Source organism: Balaenoptera acutorostrata, chromosome 13 (genome assembly GCF_949987535.1).
Source record: "Balaenoptera acutorostrata chromosome 13, mBalAcu1.1, whole genome shotgun sequence".
Lineage (NCBI taxonomy): Eukaryota > Metazoa > Chordata > Mammalia > Artiodactyla > Balaenopteridae > Balaenoptera > Balaenoptera acutorostrata.
The window spans coordinates 54,022,902-54,039,537 of record NC_080076.1 but is presented as its reverse complement, the minus strand read 5'-3'; the positions used below and the strand labels follow the sequence as shown (position 1 = coordinate 54,039,537).

General features: G+C 41.9%; 1 protein-coding gene across 2 annotated transcripts in view; it reads left to right on the top strand.

Annotated features, from left to right (window-relative positions):
• The window catches only part of GATA6 (GATA binding protein 6), a 30,823-nt gene extending 28,212 nt beyond the window's left edge, over positions 1-2,611 (top strand). For both annotated transcript variants that reach the window (XM_057527413.1, XM_057527414.1), the window contains exon 7: positions 1,223-2,611. In XM_057527413.1, coding sequence (XP_057383396.1) covers positions 1,223-1,390 — 168 coding nt within the window. In that variant the 3' untranslated portion in view covers positions 1,391-2,611. The remainder of the gene's footprint in view (positions 1-1,222) is intronic.
• The last annotated feature ends 14,025 nt before the right edge of the window (positions 2,612-16,636 follow it).

The window sequence follows — 16,636 nt, the reverse complement described above, 5'->3', positions numbered from 1 at the left end:
TAGAGTTATTGTGAGGATCAGAGAGAAAACCAGATCTTCTCCGGGGGAGGGTAGGACCACGCTGACCACTAGGCCCCTGAGTGGAGCCGTGGAGGGTCTGGGACCCTTCCTTCCATTCAGTTCGCTCAGTGTCTGGTGCCCCGTATTTCTCTGAAGTGGACGTAACATCAACTTGGCCAGACAGATGGATGTTTCAGGATTTAACGGGATTGTGAATGTAGAAAAGGAATGCTTTGAAAAGTACAAGATGTTCTACCTGTGTTGAAAAACAAGTATCCAGTCGTTTATGGAATGGAACCCTGAAAGCTCAGAAGAAATAATGGGCTTCAGAGCTTTTAGAAGGAAAGAAAGCATGATTCACAAGTATGTGATTATGGCTAGACTTAAAAGAAAAAAAAGTCAAATGCAACTGTTTTCTCAAACCATAGTCTAAACATGATTTTAGTTATTTTGGTTCGATTTTACTAAATTATATCATGTTTGCTATTTGGCTTTTCCTATTTGGATGGAAGGAAGGATTGAAACAAGAGAAAGGTGACCTTTTGCTTCAAGAAATAATTGCCACGATCATGACAGATATAGGATGTTAGCATTTTCTTTATCACATGGTCTGCTTCAAACATGGCCTGTGCTTTTGGGAAGAATTAAATCCTGTATATGCATGGGTTAATTTTCCATGAAGTCAGTGCTCAAAAATTTCATTTATCAGGTCTTGCTGAACTGTGTATCTTTCCTTCTCAGACTTTGATAGAACTGCTAAGCCTCGTGGTTCTGCTGTGTGTGTGTGTGTGTGTGTGTGTGCGCATGTGTGTACGCGCAGTGCTCTGCCTTTTCTCTTTTGCAGTGATTAGATTGTGTGGGCATCCTTAAGGCCTGTTGACCTACGTGGTATGGTTTATTTCACTGTCAGAGATCTGAGCGTTTGGCACTTTTTACAAATAGGCCACCTCCAGTTCCCCTTTCCTACCTGCGTCCAGCTGCGCATCTTGCCTGGTGGTTCCTGCCACGAGTTAATGACGTGAATAGGACGCCGTTTCTAAGAGCAGAAATCGCCAGAGTTAGGTCAAGGGCACCGTACCGCCCAGTGAGCAGCTCTGCCAGCTGTGCTACCATCTCACTTGTCCCCGAATGTTTACCTAGCAGGGACCAGCTGCCTGACAATTTATTGGTAACTGTCTCTCCCCTTTTCTCTCTCCTTCCCTCTGTCCCCGTCTTCCATCAGGCAGGCGCCTCGGTGATGTCTGGAGCAGGGGAGAGCGCTAATCCCGAGAACAGCGAGCTCAAGTACTCAGGTCAAGATGGGCTGTACATCGGCGTCAGCCTGGCCTCGCCGGCCGAAGTCACGTCGTCGGTGAGACAGGATTCCTGGTGTGCCCTGGCCCTGGCCTGAGCGGCCGCGGGGAACAAGAGGAGGACACGGCCGGGGCCCGCGGGACCGCCTTCATGATCTTCTTGGCAAGCAGTCCGGACTGGGCTGAGGATGCTGATTGGACATCTTCCTCTGACACAGGATTTCCGTGCCTTTATTTGAAAGAGATGTATCTCCCGCGAGGCTTGCTCAGCCTTTACCACCCCGGCCCTGTCTTGAAGACCCAGGGAGAAGATGGACCGCCTCGGGAGAAGGGCCGGAGCAGCTCACGGCCTCCCCAGCCACGGCCACTTCCAGGGTCGGCCAGGGGATCTGATGTCCAGTGTGCCACTTCCAGAAACCTGGGCTAAGAACCGGGGCCTTGCCTGCTAAGGAATATTGAGAGAGATTTTTAAACAAAAGTTTTATGTGTATTGCCCCAATTCATGTGCGTCTTCTGATCGGTTTTGGTTATTCCAGAATTTCTTCATACCTTTTCCGCCCCCAGATTTCACATGCATTCGTGGAGAAGACCATTTGTTTGGTACACGCCTCTGGAGGCTGGGTCGGTTCTTGAGGTCTCCTGTCAAAAATATCACTCGGTTTGCAGGACTGCATCGTAACTGTAACATACACTGTGACTGACGTTTCTCTAAGTTCATATTGTGTGACTGACCTGAAGTCAGTCTGAAGTTGTAAACAGGGTAGCAAACAAAAGATATTTTTCTTCCATGTATACAATAATTTTTTTTTAAAAGTGCAATTTGCGTTGCAGCAATCAGTGTTAAATCATTTGCATAAGATTTAACAACATTTTTTTATAATGAATGTAAACATTTTAACTTAATGGTACTTAAATAATTTAAAAGAAAAAATGTAAACTTAGACATTCTTATGCTTCTTTTACAACTACATCCCATTTCTATATTTCCAATTGTGAAAAGAGAAATATTTCAAGAACAAATCTTCTCTCAGGTAAATTGCCTTATCCATTTGTTAAGGATTTTTGTACAAGAACACCAATATCTCCCCTTTATTTTACTGTGGAATATGTGCTGGAAAAATGGCAACAAAACTTTACTACCTAACAGATAACATTTGTAAATACTCTAGGCATCTGTACACACTATGATGCGGTCTCTGTAGTGTGACTAACCCACAGGCAGGTTGGTTTACGTTAATTTTTTTAAAAATGGGATGTCATATGGAAACCTATTTCACCAGAGTTTTAAAAATAAAAAGGGTATTGTTTTGTCTTCTGTACAGTGAATTCCTTCCCTTATAGTTTCATTTTGATACTGTATGTGGCTATAGCTATTCATATAAAGAAAGTGCATGTGATGTTTGCAAATTGCCTTACGGCCTTCTTTTCAATGAATTGTCCTTTTGGAGCTGTTTTGTACCTTGGTTCATTTGAAGTTGGCACATGGAGTCAAGTTATCAACTTTCAACTTGCATTGGGGACAACTTCATAAGTGAAAAGGACCCAGTATTATTATAAGACATTATCTGTGATTATAAGCATTCTGTTTAGGATCAATCCTTAAAAACATTTTAAAAGGCCAGAGTTTCTTTTCCTCTGAATGAAAAATACTCTGTGGCCCAGAAACAGAATGATTTCCTTTCTAGTTCCTCCCTTTTACAAAGTGCTGTGATATCTCAAAAGCTCATCTGAAGTTAAAGTCTTTACACTCAGCGGAAGATATAAAATGATTTGAACAGCCCCTTTGTTTTTTCTATGTTGCTGCATGGATTTCAGGAAATTAGGAGGCTGTTTCACAACACAAAATGATGGCATTTCATTTTGGCTCCCTAACTGTGGCGCATTTTTCATGTACTGATTACAGCGGTCTATGGCGTCCAGTCTGAATCAGGAGAAGGGAAGTCTTCCTTTGTGGTGGGCTGGTGCTGGAAGCCAGACTCAGGCCTGGGATGTGTGTGTGTGTGCGTGTGTGTCTGGGGAAGTCGGTGAAGCTCGCTTGTACCCTGACACCCTATGGTGGGCTGGGACAGTGGTTAAGAGAGCAGGGTCTGGAGTCAGACCACGAGGTTTCAAGTCCGAGCTCTCTGTGACCTTGGGCAAGTTACCCAGCTCTCATTTTCCTCATCCGTAAAATAAGGCATATAACTCATAAGATTAAGTGAGATAATCCATGTGAAGTGCCCAGCATGGTGCCTGGCACGTAGCCAGCACTAAGTGTTAACTTGACTTTGAAGGAGGGTGGCGTGAGCTCTTAGCACATGGGTGTTTGGATGTCTGACTCCATGTGGAGTATCTGAAGTTTATGGCCTGTGAGAGTCTGATCTCCCTTGGCTTACCTGCACTTTTGAACAAACCTGGGGAGAATGAAATGAGGGATCCCCACCAGCCCAGGTGGTGGCAGAGATGGTTGCTTCAGAGATATTAGTCTGAGTTTGACAGATTGTTTTACAGAACAGGGATGGTCTAACAGCAGAAGGAAATTACCCCCACTGACTCATTTTTTCCCCCCTTCCTCTTCTTACGGTTCTCATTACTTTGAGTGCTTTCTGGTGGGTTGGGAGATGTTAGAGTTAATATGTTTTGATTGGAAAATGAATTTTTCTTATTGGGTCTTCCAAAGGATCTTTTTTTTTTTTTTTTCTGGGGGTGGTTTCAAACAATCCTAAGATGCCATTAGGTTCTAAAGTGCCTCTTTTTTTTTTTTTTTTTTTTTAACACAAAGTGGAAGGAATTTGTGAAATAAATTACAAGGGACAGAAACGGGGAGAGGGCTTCTTGTGGCCTGTCCTAATACAATGAACTCCACTAACCTGGGCCTTTTCAATAACTTGTTTACCTGTACTTGTATAAAGCATAAGTTTGATAATTTTTTCCAAATACACAATTTCAGCACTCCTCCCCCAAAGTATAACATACAAAAAAACAAGTTATTTCTCACTAGGGAGTACATTTAAATAGAGGTCCAGTCTGGATCTTGGCTTAAAGGCTCCTCAGACCCATTACTGTGCATTGCAGAATTTATGTCCTCTGTCAGCCGTGGCTGATTTTAGGTCATCTTACATAAGTGAGGGCTCTGTCTGGGGTCTCTCCTCAGGGTCACTTCGTGTTGTTTCCCGGTGCCTATGGGAGGGTCAGGAAAGCAGAGGGAACCATTCATTTTCCCCTGCAAATAAATTAACTTCTTGCTCATGGGAAATGTTTTCCCCAGTCCTTGGAAATTTGATGTAATTTCAGATTGTAGATAAATTTTGCTGCTGGGAGGGCAATACAGCAAGTCTTTGGCTCTGCCAGATTCCAGGCTGCTTTCAATTCGAGGCAGTGTGGTGGCTTCAGTATATATACCGGCATTGCCCACGGGGTCTTCGGATCCCCGTGACTCTGAGGTGTGTGGAGAGAGGGTGGGAGGGCAGAGCAGGGATCAAACATTTATTCAGAATAAGGCAGCTCAGGCTAATTAAAATGCGTTTTGTTTCTGGGTTGAAATAGCAGGTCAGTTTGGTGACAAAACTAGTTACCTTCTGTTGTTTGGAAGCTCTGATGGGCCGTCAGATAAGTTTGATTATTTAAAAGGAGAAACAAATATTAATAAATTTGCTAGGCCAGATCTTTCAAAACACAGTCCATGGGCAAAAATTTGGTACCTGCAGCTCTGGCCAGTTGAGACCCCAGGATGGATTCTGTGTGGCTGAATCTTTAGCTGGGGCTGGTTCTGAGCAGACCTCTCTGCGGTGGCCTCTGGGGAGGGGTGTGTCAGGGACAAAGGGATGGCTGTGGGGACCTGCAGAGGAAAGGAATCATGTGGTGTTTTCAGTTGGTTCAACTGCAAGATATTAGGCTAAGAGCCTAAGTAAGTTCATAGGAACTTTGGATAAATAAATTACGGTTGGTAGTTCCAAACAGCTTCGAAATGAAAGCTAGGATGATGGAGGTACAGCTCTGAGATTCAGGTCAGAGTGGGCAACCCTTCCCAGCACTGTATAACATCTCCCAAGTCTGCCCTGGAGAACTAGGGGGACAGCTGCTACTTCACCATTTTTCCTGCTCAGCAGCTGTTACAGGGTTCCACAGTTGAAGTCACTATTTTAACGAGATACTTATTTTACGTAGTGGGCTTTTTCTTTTTTTTAAAGAATGAACATTTTAAGAATGGCTAAAATATGGCAATTAAAGATGAAATAATGCTTAATTAGTAGAAGGGCTTCTATTTCAGTTATCAGTGGTCCCTGTGGTAAGATAATCATCTAGGTATCACTGAACTTTGGGGCAGGTCATTTCCTCTTTCTGGACCTCAGTCTCCACAGCAACCATAAAATGGAGAAATCAGGCAGTGTGGTCTCAGGGGTCCCTTCCATCTGCATTTGCTGCCCACAGTCCCATGTGCAGATGGTATGCAATGAAGTGATGGTGGGTCTGTGGTCTGGTCTGGGCTCCCTGAGTCCATGACCAGGGAAGCTGGTGGGTTTGGGATTCCCTCTGAGCTCTTCTGGTCCCTTCACCACCTCGGGTTTTTCTGTGGAGGCAAAGCCCTTCTGTTGCCTTAGGGGACAGTGAGGGTGACAGTCCTGGTCATATTTATGAGCACAGGGGCTTGGTAAGAGGTGCTGCCACCCCCAACGCCAAACCTGCTTGGTTTGGGGCTCCTGACATAAAACTTATACAGCGATACAGACCCAGACCGGAAAATGGAAACGTCTGGCTGCCGAGCAGTCCACAGAACTAGGAAAAAACAGCTTTGCTTTGCTTGGCCCATTGCTTCAATATCTTGTAGTTGGTTTTTTATTTCTTGGAAACAACCAACTTTTCATTGTTGTTTGCCTTCTGTGTCTTCTCTTTAGCCATTACAGAGTTTTCCCTCCTGTCTCTCCACCCCTTCCCTGGGTTTACCCTTATTTTTGTGAATTCTTTTCCTTTAGTACGCCAAGACTGGTCTGAAATAATAATAGCAAATATTTATCTAGCACTTACTATGTGCCAGTTTCTATACAAAGTGCTGCACATGTATTGATTTATTTAATCCCCATACCAAGTGAGTGAGGTGGTACCATCCCCATTTTACAGATGTGTCTGCGGAGGCACAGAGAAATTAAGTAACTTGCTCAAGGTTACACAGTGGCAGAGCTGGGATTTGAGCCCAGGCATTCTAGCTCCAGAGCACATGCTCTTAATCACTCCACCATATTGTTTTTTCACCTTGATTTACAGAGGAATAAATTGAAGAACACAGAGGGGGAGCCAGAACTGTCTGAGACTTGAGGCTATGCCCTTTCTCTCTCCCCTAGCATCTCAGAAATACACAACTGTGATTTGTAACACAGCCATGCCTAGATTGAAGAAACCTAGTAAATGTACATGTTTCTTCTAGACGTAAGTTTCTTTAGAACACAGAAGGTGGGTGCGTAGTTGTTAGCTGGAAAGTAGTGAATTTGGAAGTGTGCTGTTTTTGAACATTTCACTTATCTCTTTTTCCTGTAACTTCAAGTAAGGCTTGTTATGCTCTTACCTATTTCAAAAGATTAGGGTAAAGCATTTTGCAAGGTATGAAAAGCTAGTGAAATGATTAACAGTGGTTAAAGCCAAACACCAGAGAGAACAAGCAATACTTCGTCGTGGTGTAAACTCTTTCTATGCTAGGTTGTGCCAGAACATTTTTTTTCAGGAAAACGTGTGCAAGATTTTGGCAGTGGTGTCTTAGGCTTTATCTTTTTAAATAGGTGTTCATTACTGCTTACATCACTGTTGCTATTATTATTTTGGTAAGTTGCATTACCAGTGATGCTCTCTGTTGGGGCTTCTCAAACTTCTCTGCATGAGAATCACACACAGTGCTTGTTAGAATTGCAGCCCCTGACTCCTTCCCCAGAGAATTTGATTCTGCAGGTCCTGTGTAAGGCTGAAGAATCTGCAGTTTGTGGGCCTTTGCGTTAATTGAAATTTCTTGAATAGTACACAATTTAAAAGTTATAAATGTGAGTACAGTGAAAAACAATTGCCCTTCTCATGCCTGTTTCCTAGCTACTCAGTTCCTATCCCAGATATAACTTCTTAGTTTTTGTACTGATTATATGCATTGACTATCCGTGCATATACAAGCATATGTAAGTAATAGTCAATATTTTTTTAAAACACATGTGGTAGTGTACTGTACACATTGCTTTGCATTTTGCTTTATTCACTTAGTATATCTGGGTAGTTCATTATTTAATCAGTGCCCTACTGAAGAACATTTGTTTCCAATCTTTTGCTATTCAAGCAATGTTGCAATTATTATCCCATATCTGTGTCATTTCACTCATATACAAATATACCTATGAGTTTCTAGAAGTGGCATTGTTGAGTCAAGGGGTATCTCTACTTTTTAAATTTTGATAGAAATTGCCAAATTGCTCTTAGAGGATTTTCCTACTTGCACTCTCACAGGCAATTTTGAGTGCCCTTTTTTTCCTTAGTCAAATGAGCCTGTTATCCAACATTCTGGTTTTTGTCAATTCTGTATCTCTGAGATTTGTTTTGCATTTATCTTATTGTGACTGAGATTGAACATCTTTTCTTATGATAAGAGCCATGTGTAGTTCCTTTTATGTGAACTCTTTGCCCATTTCTGTTCATATTTTTACTTCCTTTTTCTACTGGGTTATTTATCTCGTTGATTTGAGAAGTTCTTTGCATGAAGGAAATTAGCCCTTTGTCTGAAATATACTTTAAAGATATTTATTCCTGGTTTTTCATTTGACTTTGTTTATGTTTTTAAAAAATCATGATGATCTTTTCTTTTTTTAAAGGTAATTCAGTTTATCAATCTTCTCTTTTATGATTTTGGAATTTTGTATAATATTTGGGAAAACCTCCTCCACTGTTAAGATTATTTTTAAAAATCCCATGTTTTCTTCTAGGACTTCTGTGGTTTTGCTTTCAAGGTTTACATTTTGTTTTCACCTGGAATTTTTGTTTTTGGTTGTTTGTAATATGTAGAGTATACATATATTCAACCTTGTGTTTTTCCAAATGGCAACCTGATTGTCCCAGCGTCATTTCCTGAATAATCTATTTACCTCCCACTAATTCAAAATGGGAATTAAAAAAATGTAGATTCTCATATGTCTATGTATTCTTGTATAAATTCTTATGTGGATATATATTTAACATAAATTTTTATGTATATTTGGGTTTATTTCTGGATTTTTCTATTCTGTATCAATAATCTGTTTATTCATGCTTCGATATCAAATTGCTTTGACTATCATACTTTGCAATATATTCAGAGGGCTAGCCCCTTCTTATTAATCTTTTTAAAAATAAGAGTTTGATCACTATTTTTGCTTATTTATTTTTCCATACAAAATTTAGAACCATCTTGTTCAGTTAAAAAAATGTCCCATTGGTATTTTTATTGGGATAATATTAAAAATTTAAATTAACTTAGGGAGAATTAATATCTTTTTTTGTTAAGTTTTCCTGTCCAAGATGAAGTGTGTGTTTTCATTTGTTCAAATATTTTTCTGTGTCCCTCATTAACATTTTAAACTTTTTTTCATGTAGATCATGTGCATGTTTCCAGGGAAGTTTATTCCTAGGTGTTTCACACTTTTTGATGTTAGTATAACTCTTCTCATTGGTTGTCAGGTATGCTGAGTATATTAAGCTTGTTTCCCAGAATCATTCTGAATTTTGATATCTTTTTTTCAGTTGATTCTCTTGCGTTTTCTGGGGCAATATGCAGTTTCTACTTGCACGGCCAGTGTATTGGGTGTTGGTGGGAAACCGCTGCTCTTGGTGTTGTCTGATTAAGTGCACTTGTTCACTTAAATCATGGATTTGTATAGCTTTAGAGATAGAACGGACCTTGCTGAGGTCCTGCTGAGGAAACTGAGTCTCGAGAGGTTAAGTCCTGTGTATCAGTATGGAACCTGGGTTTCCAGAGTCCTTGCTCAATGGTCTTGGCTCTGGGCTAGGCTGAGAGATCACTGAGTGAAACTTGAGAACCAACCACTGTGAGCAAAAGCTTGGCCTTTGGCAGAGCCTGGCAACTTCTTACTACTCTGAGCATTGCTTCATTCATCAGTTTAGGAATGAACAAGCTACTGAGACTTGGGCCAGTCTGGTTTTTCAAAGATTGCGTACATCCCCAAACACCAGCTCTGAGTTATCTCCAGGGAGCAGCACAAATGACCATTGGTCTCCAGTGAATCATCAGGCTGCATCTGCTGGAATAAGTGAAAGCATTGTGAGAGCAGGAAATCGGGACAAACACCTACACTTGCTAACCCAAACAGCTTCCCTTTCTGAGCCCCTGGAGATCAGTTATCACCAAATGGAGAGATAGACTCTGCAAAGTTTTTGCAGGCCTCACAGCTTGTAAATAAGAGACTGCATTCTTCATTCTCCCCTCGTGTTGAATCTGGCAGAGGGGAGATCTCTGGCTCCAATCAGCTGGGCAATGACCAGTAGCTGGGCTGGCTGGGAGAGAGTGATGACTCCAGTTGAATGAACTTTGTAAACCCACTCTACTTAATTCAGAGCACCCTGTATTTTGAGAACACAAGGCATCTTTTTCATGGAAAATCATGCTGGGAGCACCTGCTGCTATATTTCCTATCACTTATAAAGCCAAATACCAACTGGTCCCTGTGGAACACACTGCTTGATTATACGATATTTAACATTTCTATAACTCTTATCCTATTTACTCTTTCTTACACATTTATTATTCTTTGTACTTTTACCAGGACTGCCGTTTTTTAAAAAAAATTCTATTCTTCCATTTACATTTTGTTAATGACTTGAGTCTACAATGAACATTTCTGACTCTTTGATACCACTAGATTCAGTGATGGACTTTCCAGTTGGGTCCTTCTAAGAGAAATTCCCAAAGGTGCCTCCCCTCATTTACAAATGGGCTAGAGATTCTTTTATTTTGGAACTGACGGTAGGAAGCCTTTGGTTGCTGGTTATATCTTGGATCGGGGCTGTGGAAGGAGCTACTCCCGGTTCAGCCTTCCTTCCTTGAACTCTTTCAAGCATTTGACATTGTGGCCCACTCTGTTCTTCCTGAAGCCTCCCCTTTTGACTTTCATGATGTTATAGATAAATCAGGGGCTCGATAAAATGTAGACACTGTGGACTTTGGAGCCGTGCAAAACTGGGTTAGGATCCTGGCTCTACATACCAGCTCTGTGGCTTGACCTGGTTACTTAACCGCTCCAGGCTTCAGTCTCCTTACTTCAGGATGAGCAATGTTACTACCTGATGGCAAGACTGATGGCATCAGCCTTGAAGCCTCACTCAACTTCAGCTTTGTGAGGGGAGGAGCAACGTTTGCAACCCCAGGCATGGGGCTAGCGTGGTGCCTTCACGAGACAGACACTCATTGCTTTCTGCTCCCTGTGTGCAGCCTAGAACAACATCATTCATTCATTCATTCTCCATCTTTTAGTCAGGATTCTCCAGAGAAACAGAACCATATGTGTATGTTTATGTGTATATATATATATATATATATATATATATATGTCTCTTTCTCTGTGTGTGGATATCTATGTCTTTCTTTCTCTCTTTCCTTTCGTCTTATCTAAAGATATTTATTTTAAGAAATTGGCTCACTTGATTATTGTGCAGGCTGCCGAGTCTGAAGGTTGAGTTGATGTTGGAGCCTTGAGTCTGAATTCTTGCTAGAAACTCAGGCAAGATTTCTATGTTGCATTCTTTTTTTTTTATTAAAGTATAGTCGATTTACAGTATTGTATTAGTTTCAGGTGTACAGCAAAGTGATTCAGTTATATATATATATATATATATATAACATACATATATATACGTATATATATAACCTGTATATATACTTTTTCAGATTCTTTTCCACTGTAGGTTATTACAAGATATTGAGGGACTTCCCTGGCGGTCCAGTGGTTAAGATGTTGTGCTTCCAATGCAGGGGGCATGGGTTTGATCCCTGGTCGGGGAACTAAGATTCCACATGCCATGCAGCCAAAAAAAAAAAAAAAAGATCCTTAGGTTGTCTTGTATTTTCTATGGTGACAATCATAGTATCTGCAAATAAAGGACAATTTAAAAAAAAGATACTGAGGGTCTTCCCTGGTGGCGCAGTGGTTGGGAAGCTGCCTGCCAATGCAGGGGACACGGGTTCGAGCCCTGGTCTGGGAAGATCCCACATGCCGCGGAGCAACTAGGCCCGTGAGCCACAATTACTGAGCCTGCGAGTCTGGAGCCTGTGCTCCGCAACAAGAGAGGCCGCGACAGTGAGAGGCCCGCGCACCGCGATGAAGAGTGGCCCCCGCTTGCCGCAACTGGAGAAAGCCCTCGCACAGAAACGAAGACCCAACACAGCAAAAAATAAATACATAAATAAATTTTTAAAAAATGAATAGGATATTCTTTAAAAAAAAAAAAAGATACTGAATACAATTCTCTGTCCTATATAGTAGGTCCTTGTTTATCTATTTTACATATAGTAGTGTGTATCTGTTAATCCCAAACTCCTAATCCCTCCCCTCTCCTTTCCCCTTTGGTAACGATAAGTTTGTTTTCTTTTTTTTTTTTAAGACAATTTTTAAAAATAAATTTATTTATTTTATTTATTTATTTTGGCTGCATTGGGTCTTCGCTGCTGTGCACAGGCTTTCTCTAGTTGTGGCGAGTGGAGGCTACTCTTTGTTGTGGTGTGCAGGCTTCTCATTGCAGTGGCTTCTCTTGTTGCGGAGCACGGGCTCTAGGTGCGTGGACTTCAGTAGCTGTGGCACGTGGGCTCAGTAGTTGTGGCTCGTGGGCTCTAGAGCGCAGGCTCAGTAGTGTGGCGCATGGGCTTAGTTGCTCCACGGCATGTGGGATCTTCCCAGACGAGGGCTCGAACCCATGTTCCCTGCATTAGCAGGCGGATTCTTAACCACTGTGCCACGAGGGAAGTCCCGATAAGTTTGTTTTCTATGTATGTGAGTCTGTTTCTGTTTTGTAAATAAGTTCATTTGTATCATTTTTTTTAGATTCCACATATAAGTGATATCATGTGATATTTGTCTTTGACTCACTTCACTTAGTATGATAATCTCTAGGTCCATCCATGTTCCTGTAAAGGCATTATTTCACTCTTTTTTATGGCTGAGTAATACTCCATTGTATATATATATTACCACATCTTCTTTATCCATTCATCTGTCGATGGACACTTAGGTTGCTTCCATGTCTTGGCTATTGTAAATTGTGCTGCTGTGAACATGGGGGTGCTTGTATCTTTTCAAGTTAGAGCTTTTATCTTTTCTGGATATATGTCCAGTAGTGGGATTGCTGGATCGTATGGTGACTCTTTTTTTTTTTTTTTTAAAGGAAACTTCATACTGTTTTCCATAGTGGCTACACCAGTTTACATTCCCACCAAAAGAGTAAGTAAGAGGGTTCCCTTTTCTCCACACCCTCTCCAGCATATATTATTTGTAGACTTTTTTTTTGAATTTTGGGATTTTATTTTATTTATTCTTTTATACAGCAGGTTCTTATTAGTCATCAATTTTATACACATCAGTGTATACCTGTCAATCACAATCTCCCAATTCATCACACACACACCCCCACCCCTCCACTTTCCCCCCTTGGTGGCCATACATTTGTTCTCTACATCTGTGTCTCTATTTCTGCCCTGCAAACTGGTTCATCTCTACTGTTTTTCTAGGTTCCACATATATGTGTTAATATACGATATTTGTTTTTCTCTTTCTGACTTCACTCTGTATGACAGTCTCTAGATCCATCCACGTCTCTACAAATGGCCCAATTTCGTTCCTTGTTATGGCTGAGTAATATTTGTAGACTTTTTAATGATGGCCATTCTGACTGGTGTGAGGTGATACCTCACTGTAGTTTTGATTTGCATTTCTCTAATAATTAGCAATGTTGAGCATCTTTACATGTGCCCGTTGGCCACCTCTATGTCTTTGGAGAAATGTCTGTTTAGGTCTTCTGCCTCTATGTTGCATTCTTGAGGGGAGTTTTTTCCCTTGTGAGACCTCAGTCTTTGCTCTTAAGGACTTCCACTGATTGGATGATGCCGAGCCACATTATAGAGGGTAATCTGCTGTACTCAGTCCAGAGACTGGTGTTAGACCAAACAACTGGGTGCCATAGCCTAGCCAATTTGACACATAGAATTAACTGTCACCGTCTACAAGCTTGGCCATCGAACCTTAGCAACCGGGCTTCAGTCTAAGGTTAAAGGGCTTAATTGAAGTGGACATTGTGATGACACAGCTTGGAGAGGGCCTTAGGGATCTGTTAGAACTCACTCAGGATCAGTATTCTGTGTTGGGTATTACTTGGGGACTCTCTCAAGGTTCTTACCAAGGGGGAGTTTTGTAGAAGGGGTGCTGTGCAGAAGTGTAGGAGCTGCCTATTGCCATCCCGTCACTTCTGGGCTCGGCTCTTGCGTGGTCTGGCTGTGTGACCCAGGGCAAGCCACTGGGCTCTTCTGGGCCTCAACTTACTTGCTTACAAAGGGCGACATTTAGACTTGATGTACTTTAAGTTCCTTCCTCACTTTTCAGCACTGGATTTCTCTACTCCTCTTTTGGTACAAGATTTGCAGAGACTTGGTAGGAATTTACAGCTTGTGATTGCTTCACTTCTTTTGAAAATGGCCCCTTGTTTTCAAATAGCATTAAGAATTGATGTCACATGTGTTTATTGCCCAAAAAAGTGATGCCTTTTTTATCACTGTGATGTGATGATGTCATTGATCTAGTGAGTACTTCACAGGTATTTTTAAAAATTAATTAATTAATTTTTGGCTGCATTGGGTCTTTTTTTTTTTTTACTATAAATTTATTTATTTATTTTTGGCTGCGTTGGGTCTTCGTTGCTGCGTGCGGGCTTTTCTCTAGTTGTGGCAAGTAGGGGCTACTCTTCGTTGCAGTGCGTGGGCTTCTCATTGCGGTGGCTTCTCTTTTTGCCAAGCACAGGCTCTAGGCGTACGGGCTTCAGTAGTTGTGGCTCGTGGGCTCTAGAGAGCAGTCTCAGTAGTTGTAGCGCACGAGCTTAGTTGCTCCACGGCATGTGGGATCTTCCTGGACCAGGGCTCGAACCCATGTCCACTGCATTGGCAGGTGGATTCTTAACCACTGCGCCACCAGGGAAGTCCTCATAGGTATTTTTTGGATTAAAAATATTTTTAAAAGTATGTCTCATTAAAAAGACATGTTCATAGTGGAAGCTCCAGGGTAAGGGATAGGTAGACTCCAGGGTAATTATAGGTAGACACACCCTCTGCATTCATTTTCTTGAAGTTTAGCAATCTGTAAAGTATATTGGAAAGAACCCAGGCTTTGGAAGAAGACTGAACTGGACTTAAACCTAAGCTTTTCCACTTACCAGCTGTGTGAACTTGGTCATAGAATTTAACTTCCCTGAGCCTCAGTTTACTCACCTATAAAATGGGAGTAATGGGATGTCACAACAGGGTTGTCATGAAATTAAATGAAATGCTGTGTGTGAACTGCCGAGCATAACACTTGGCACAGAGTAAACTTGAAATAAAAGTGAGTTCCTTTCTCTTCCCTTGGATTTTTTCTGATGTTCTGGAACCCTGCAGTGCCACTAGTAGGTCTGAGGCAAGATGCTCACTTTCAGAGATGTCAATGTCTGCCTTCTCTTAAAAAAAAAAAAAAAAGGAACCCCCACATCAGGATGTGGTCACCTTCTGAGCCTGTCAAATGTGAAAAAGGAGGGTTAAGTCATGTTGCTTTACTTTTACAACAGACGGTCTGTCTTCTAGGAATTGGCCGTTCTTCCATTCTAGGAAGAAGTGATGAATCATTACAAGAAATACTGTTTTCTTTCTCAAGTACCTTATCAATGTAAGTAATTAAAAATAGAACCTTCAGTTGAGAACAATTTTGGGAGGCATCAGAGTGGAGATTGCCATCCCAGGGTTGGAGTCAACATCTTTGAGTTAGTTAATCCTGGCTTTTAATCCCTGTCACTCTCTCCCCAAGGCCTCGAAAGGTTCGTATATTGAAAAAAAATTACTTAAAATACAACTTTATGGGGGAGAATGGATACAGGTATATGTACGGCTGAGTCCCTTTGCTGTGCACCTGAAGTTAGCACAACATTGTTAATCGGCTATACTCCAATATAAAATAAAAAGTTAAAAAGAAAACAAAACTAATCACTGGCAAAAAAAAAAAAATACGACTTTACATCAAAAGACTTAGAATACCATCAGTGAAAGAAATAATGGTGAATAGTGTTCTAACTAAATAACTAACTAAAAACAGAACTCTGTGGGTACTGGAGAAAAGCCCTGACTTGCCTGGAAAGTGCCGTGGTGCTGGGGCACTGAGGCCAGCCCACACTGCCCTCTGGCAGGCTGAGCACCAGGGCTTACAACACTTTTTACAGCATCATTTGTGCTGGACCAGGATGGGCTCACTCTCTCTCTCCACTTGGTTTCATTCAAGCCCTAAATTATTGTTAGTTACCATTAATCACTTTCTTTCAACCTTTCTGCTCTTCAGAGAAGATAGGTTCTCAGTTATTCTTTCCTTTGATTGTGGCTGGGGGTCCTGTCACTGCATTCTAAATGTAATTGTAATGGGACTTCCCTGACAGTCTCGTGGTTAGGACCCCGCGTTTCCACTGTAAGAGGCCTGGGTTCAATTCCTGGTTGGGGAACTAAGATCCCACAAGCCGAGCGGCCGGACAAAAACAAAAAAAACCCAAGACAAAAGTCACCTCATTAAATGTGATTGTAATGGACACTCCACAGGTAGCTGCAGTAGGGACTTGGTGTCACGTGTGCCCTTAGATCCACATCTTCTTCAGGTTGGTTACTAACCAGCCACCAGTCTCAAGTCCAATTTTACGTGGAGTAAATGAAGACGTTTCCAACAGAGCTGATTGTGACCAAGGGCCAAGGGTTTTGGGTTCTTTCTCTTCTTTTCCAAAGTGGAAAGGCAAGCTCCTCCTTCACCAGACTCTGGATCTTTCCCTACAGTGGATGGCTGACATTTATATGGTGAGAAAAGAGAGAGAAAGAGCGCTAAAGAGGTCTTGAGTGGGTGTTTCTGTAGAGCCCGTGCCCCGTGTTACCCCCCATGTAGTTTGTCACCTGTCCGACAGCTTCTGGACTCTCACCTGGGTGGAGGCCACGGTAGGCGGGACCCCAGGAGGGAGTCCTTCGTTCTGCTCACCTGGTCTGCCTCTCCCTTTGGGCATGGAGGGCAGGGGTCCCGGTGGCCCAGCCTCTGTCCTGAACACACAAAGGCTGGGACTGGCCCAAGTCCTGTTCACAAATTCTTGAAGGT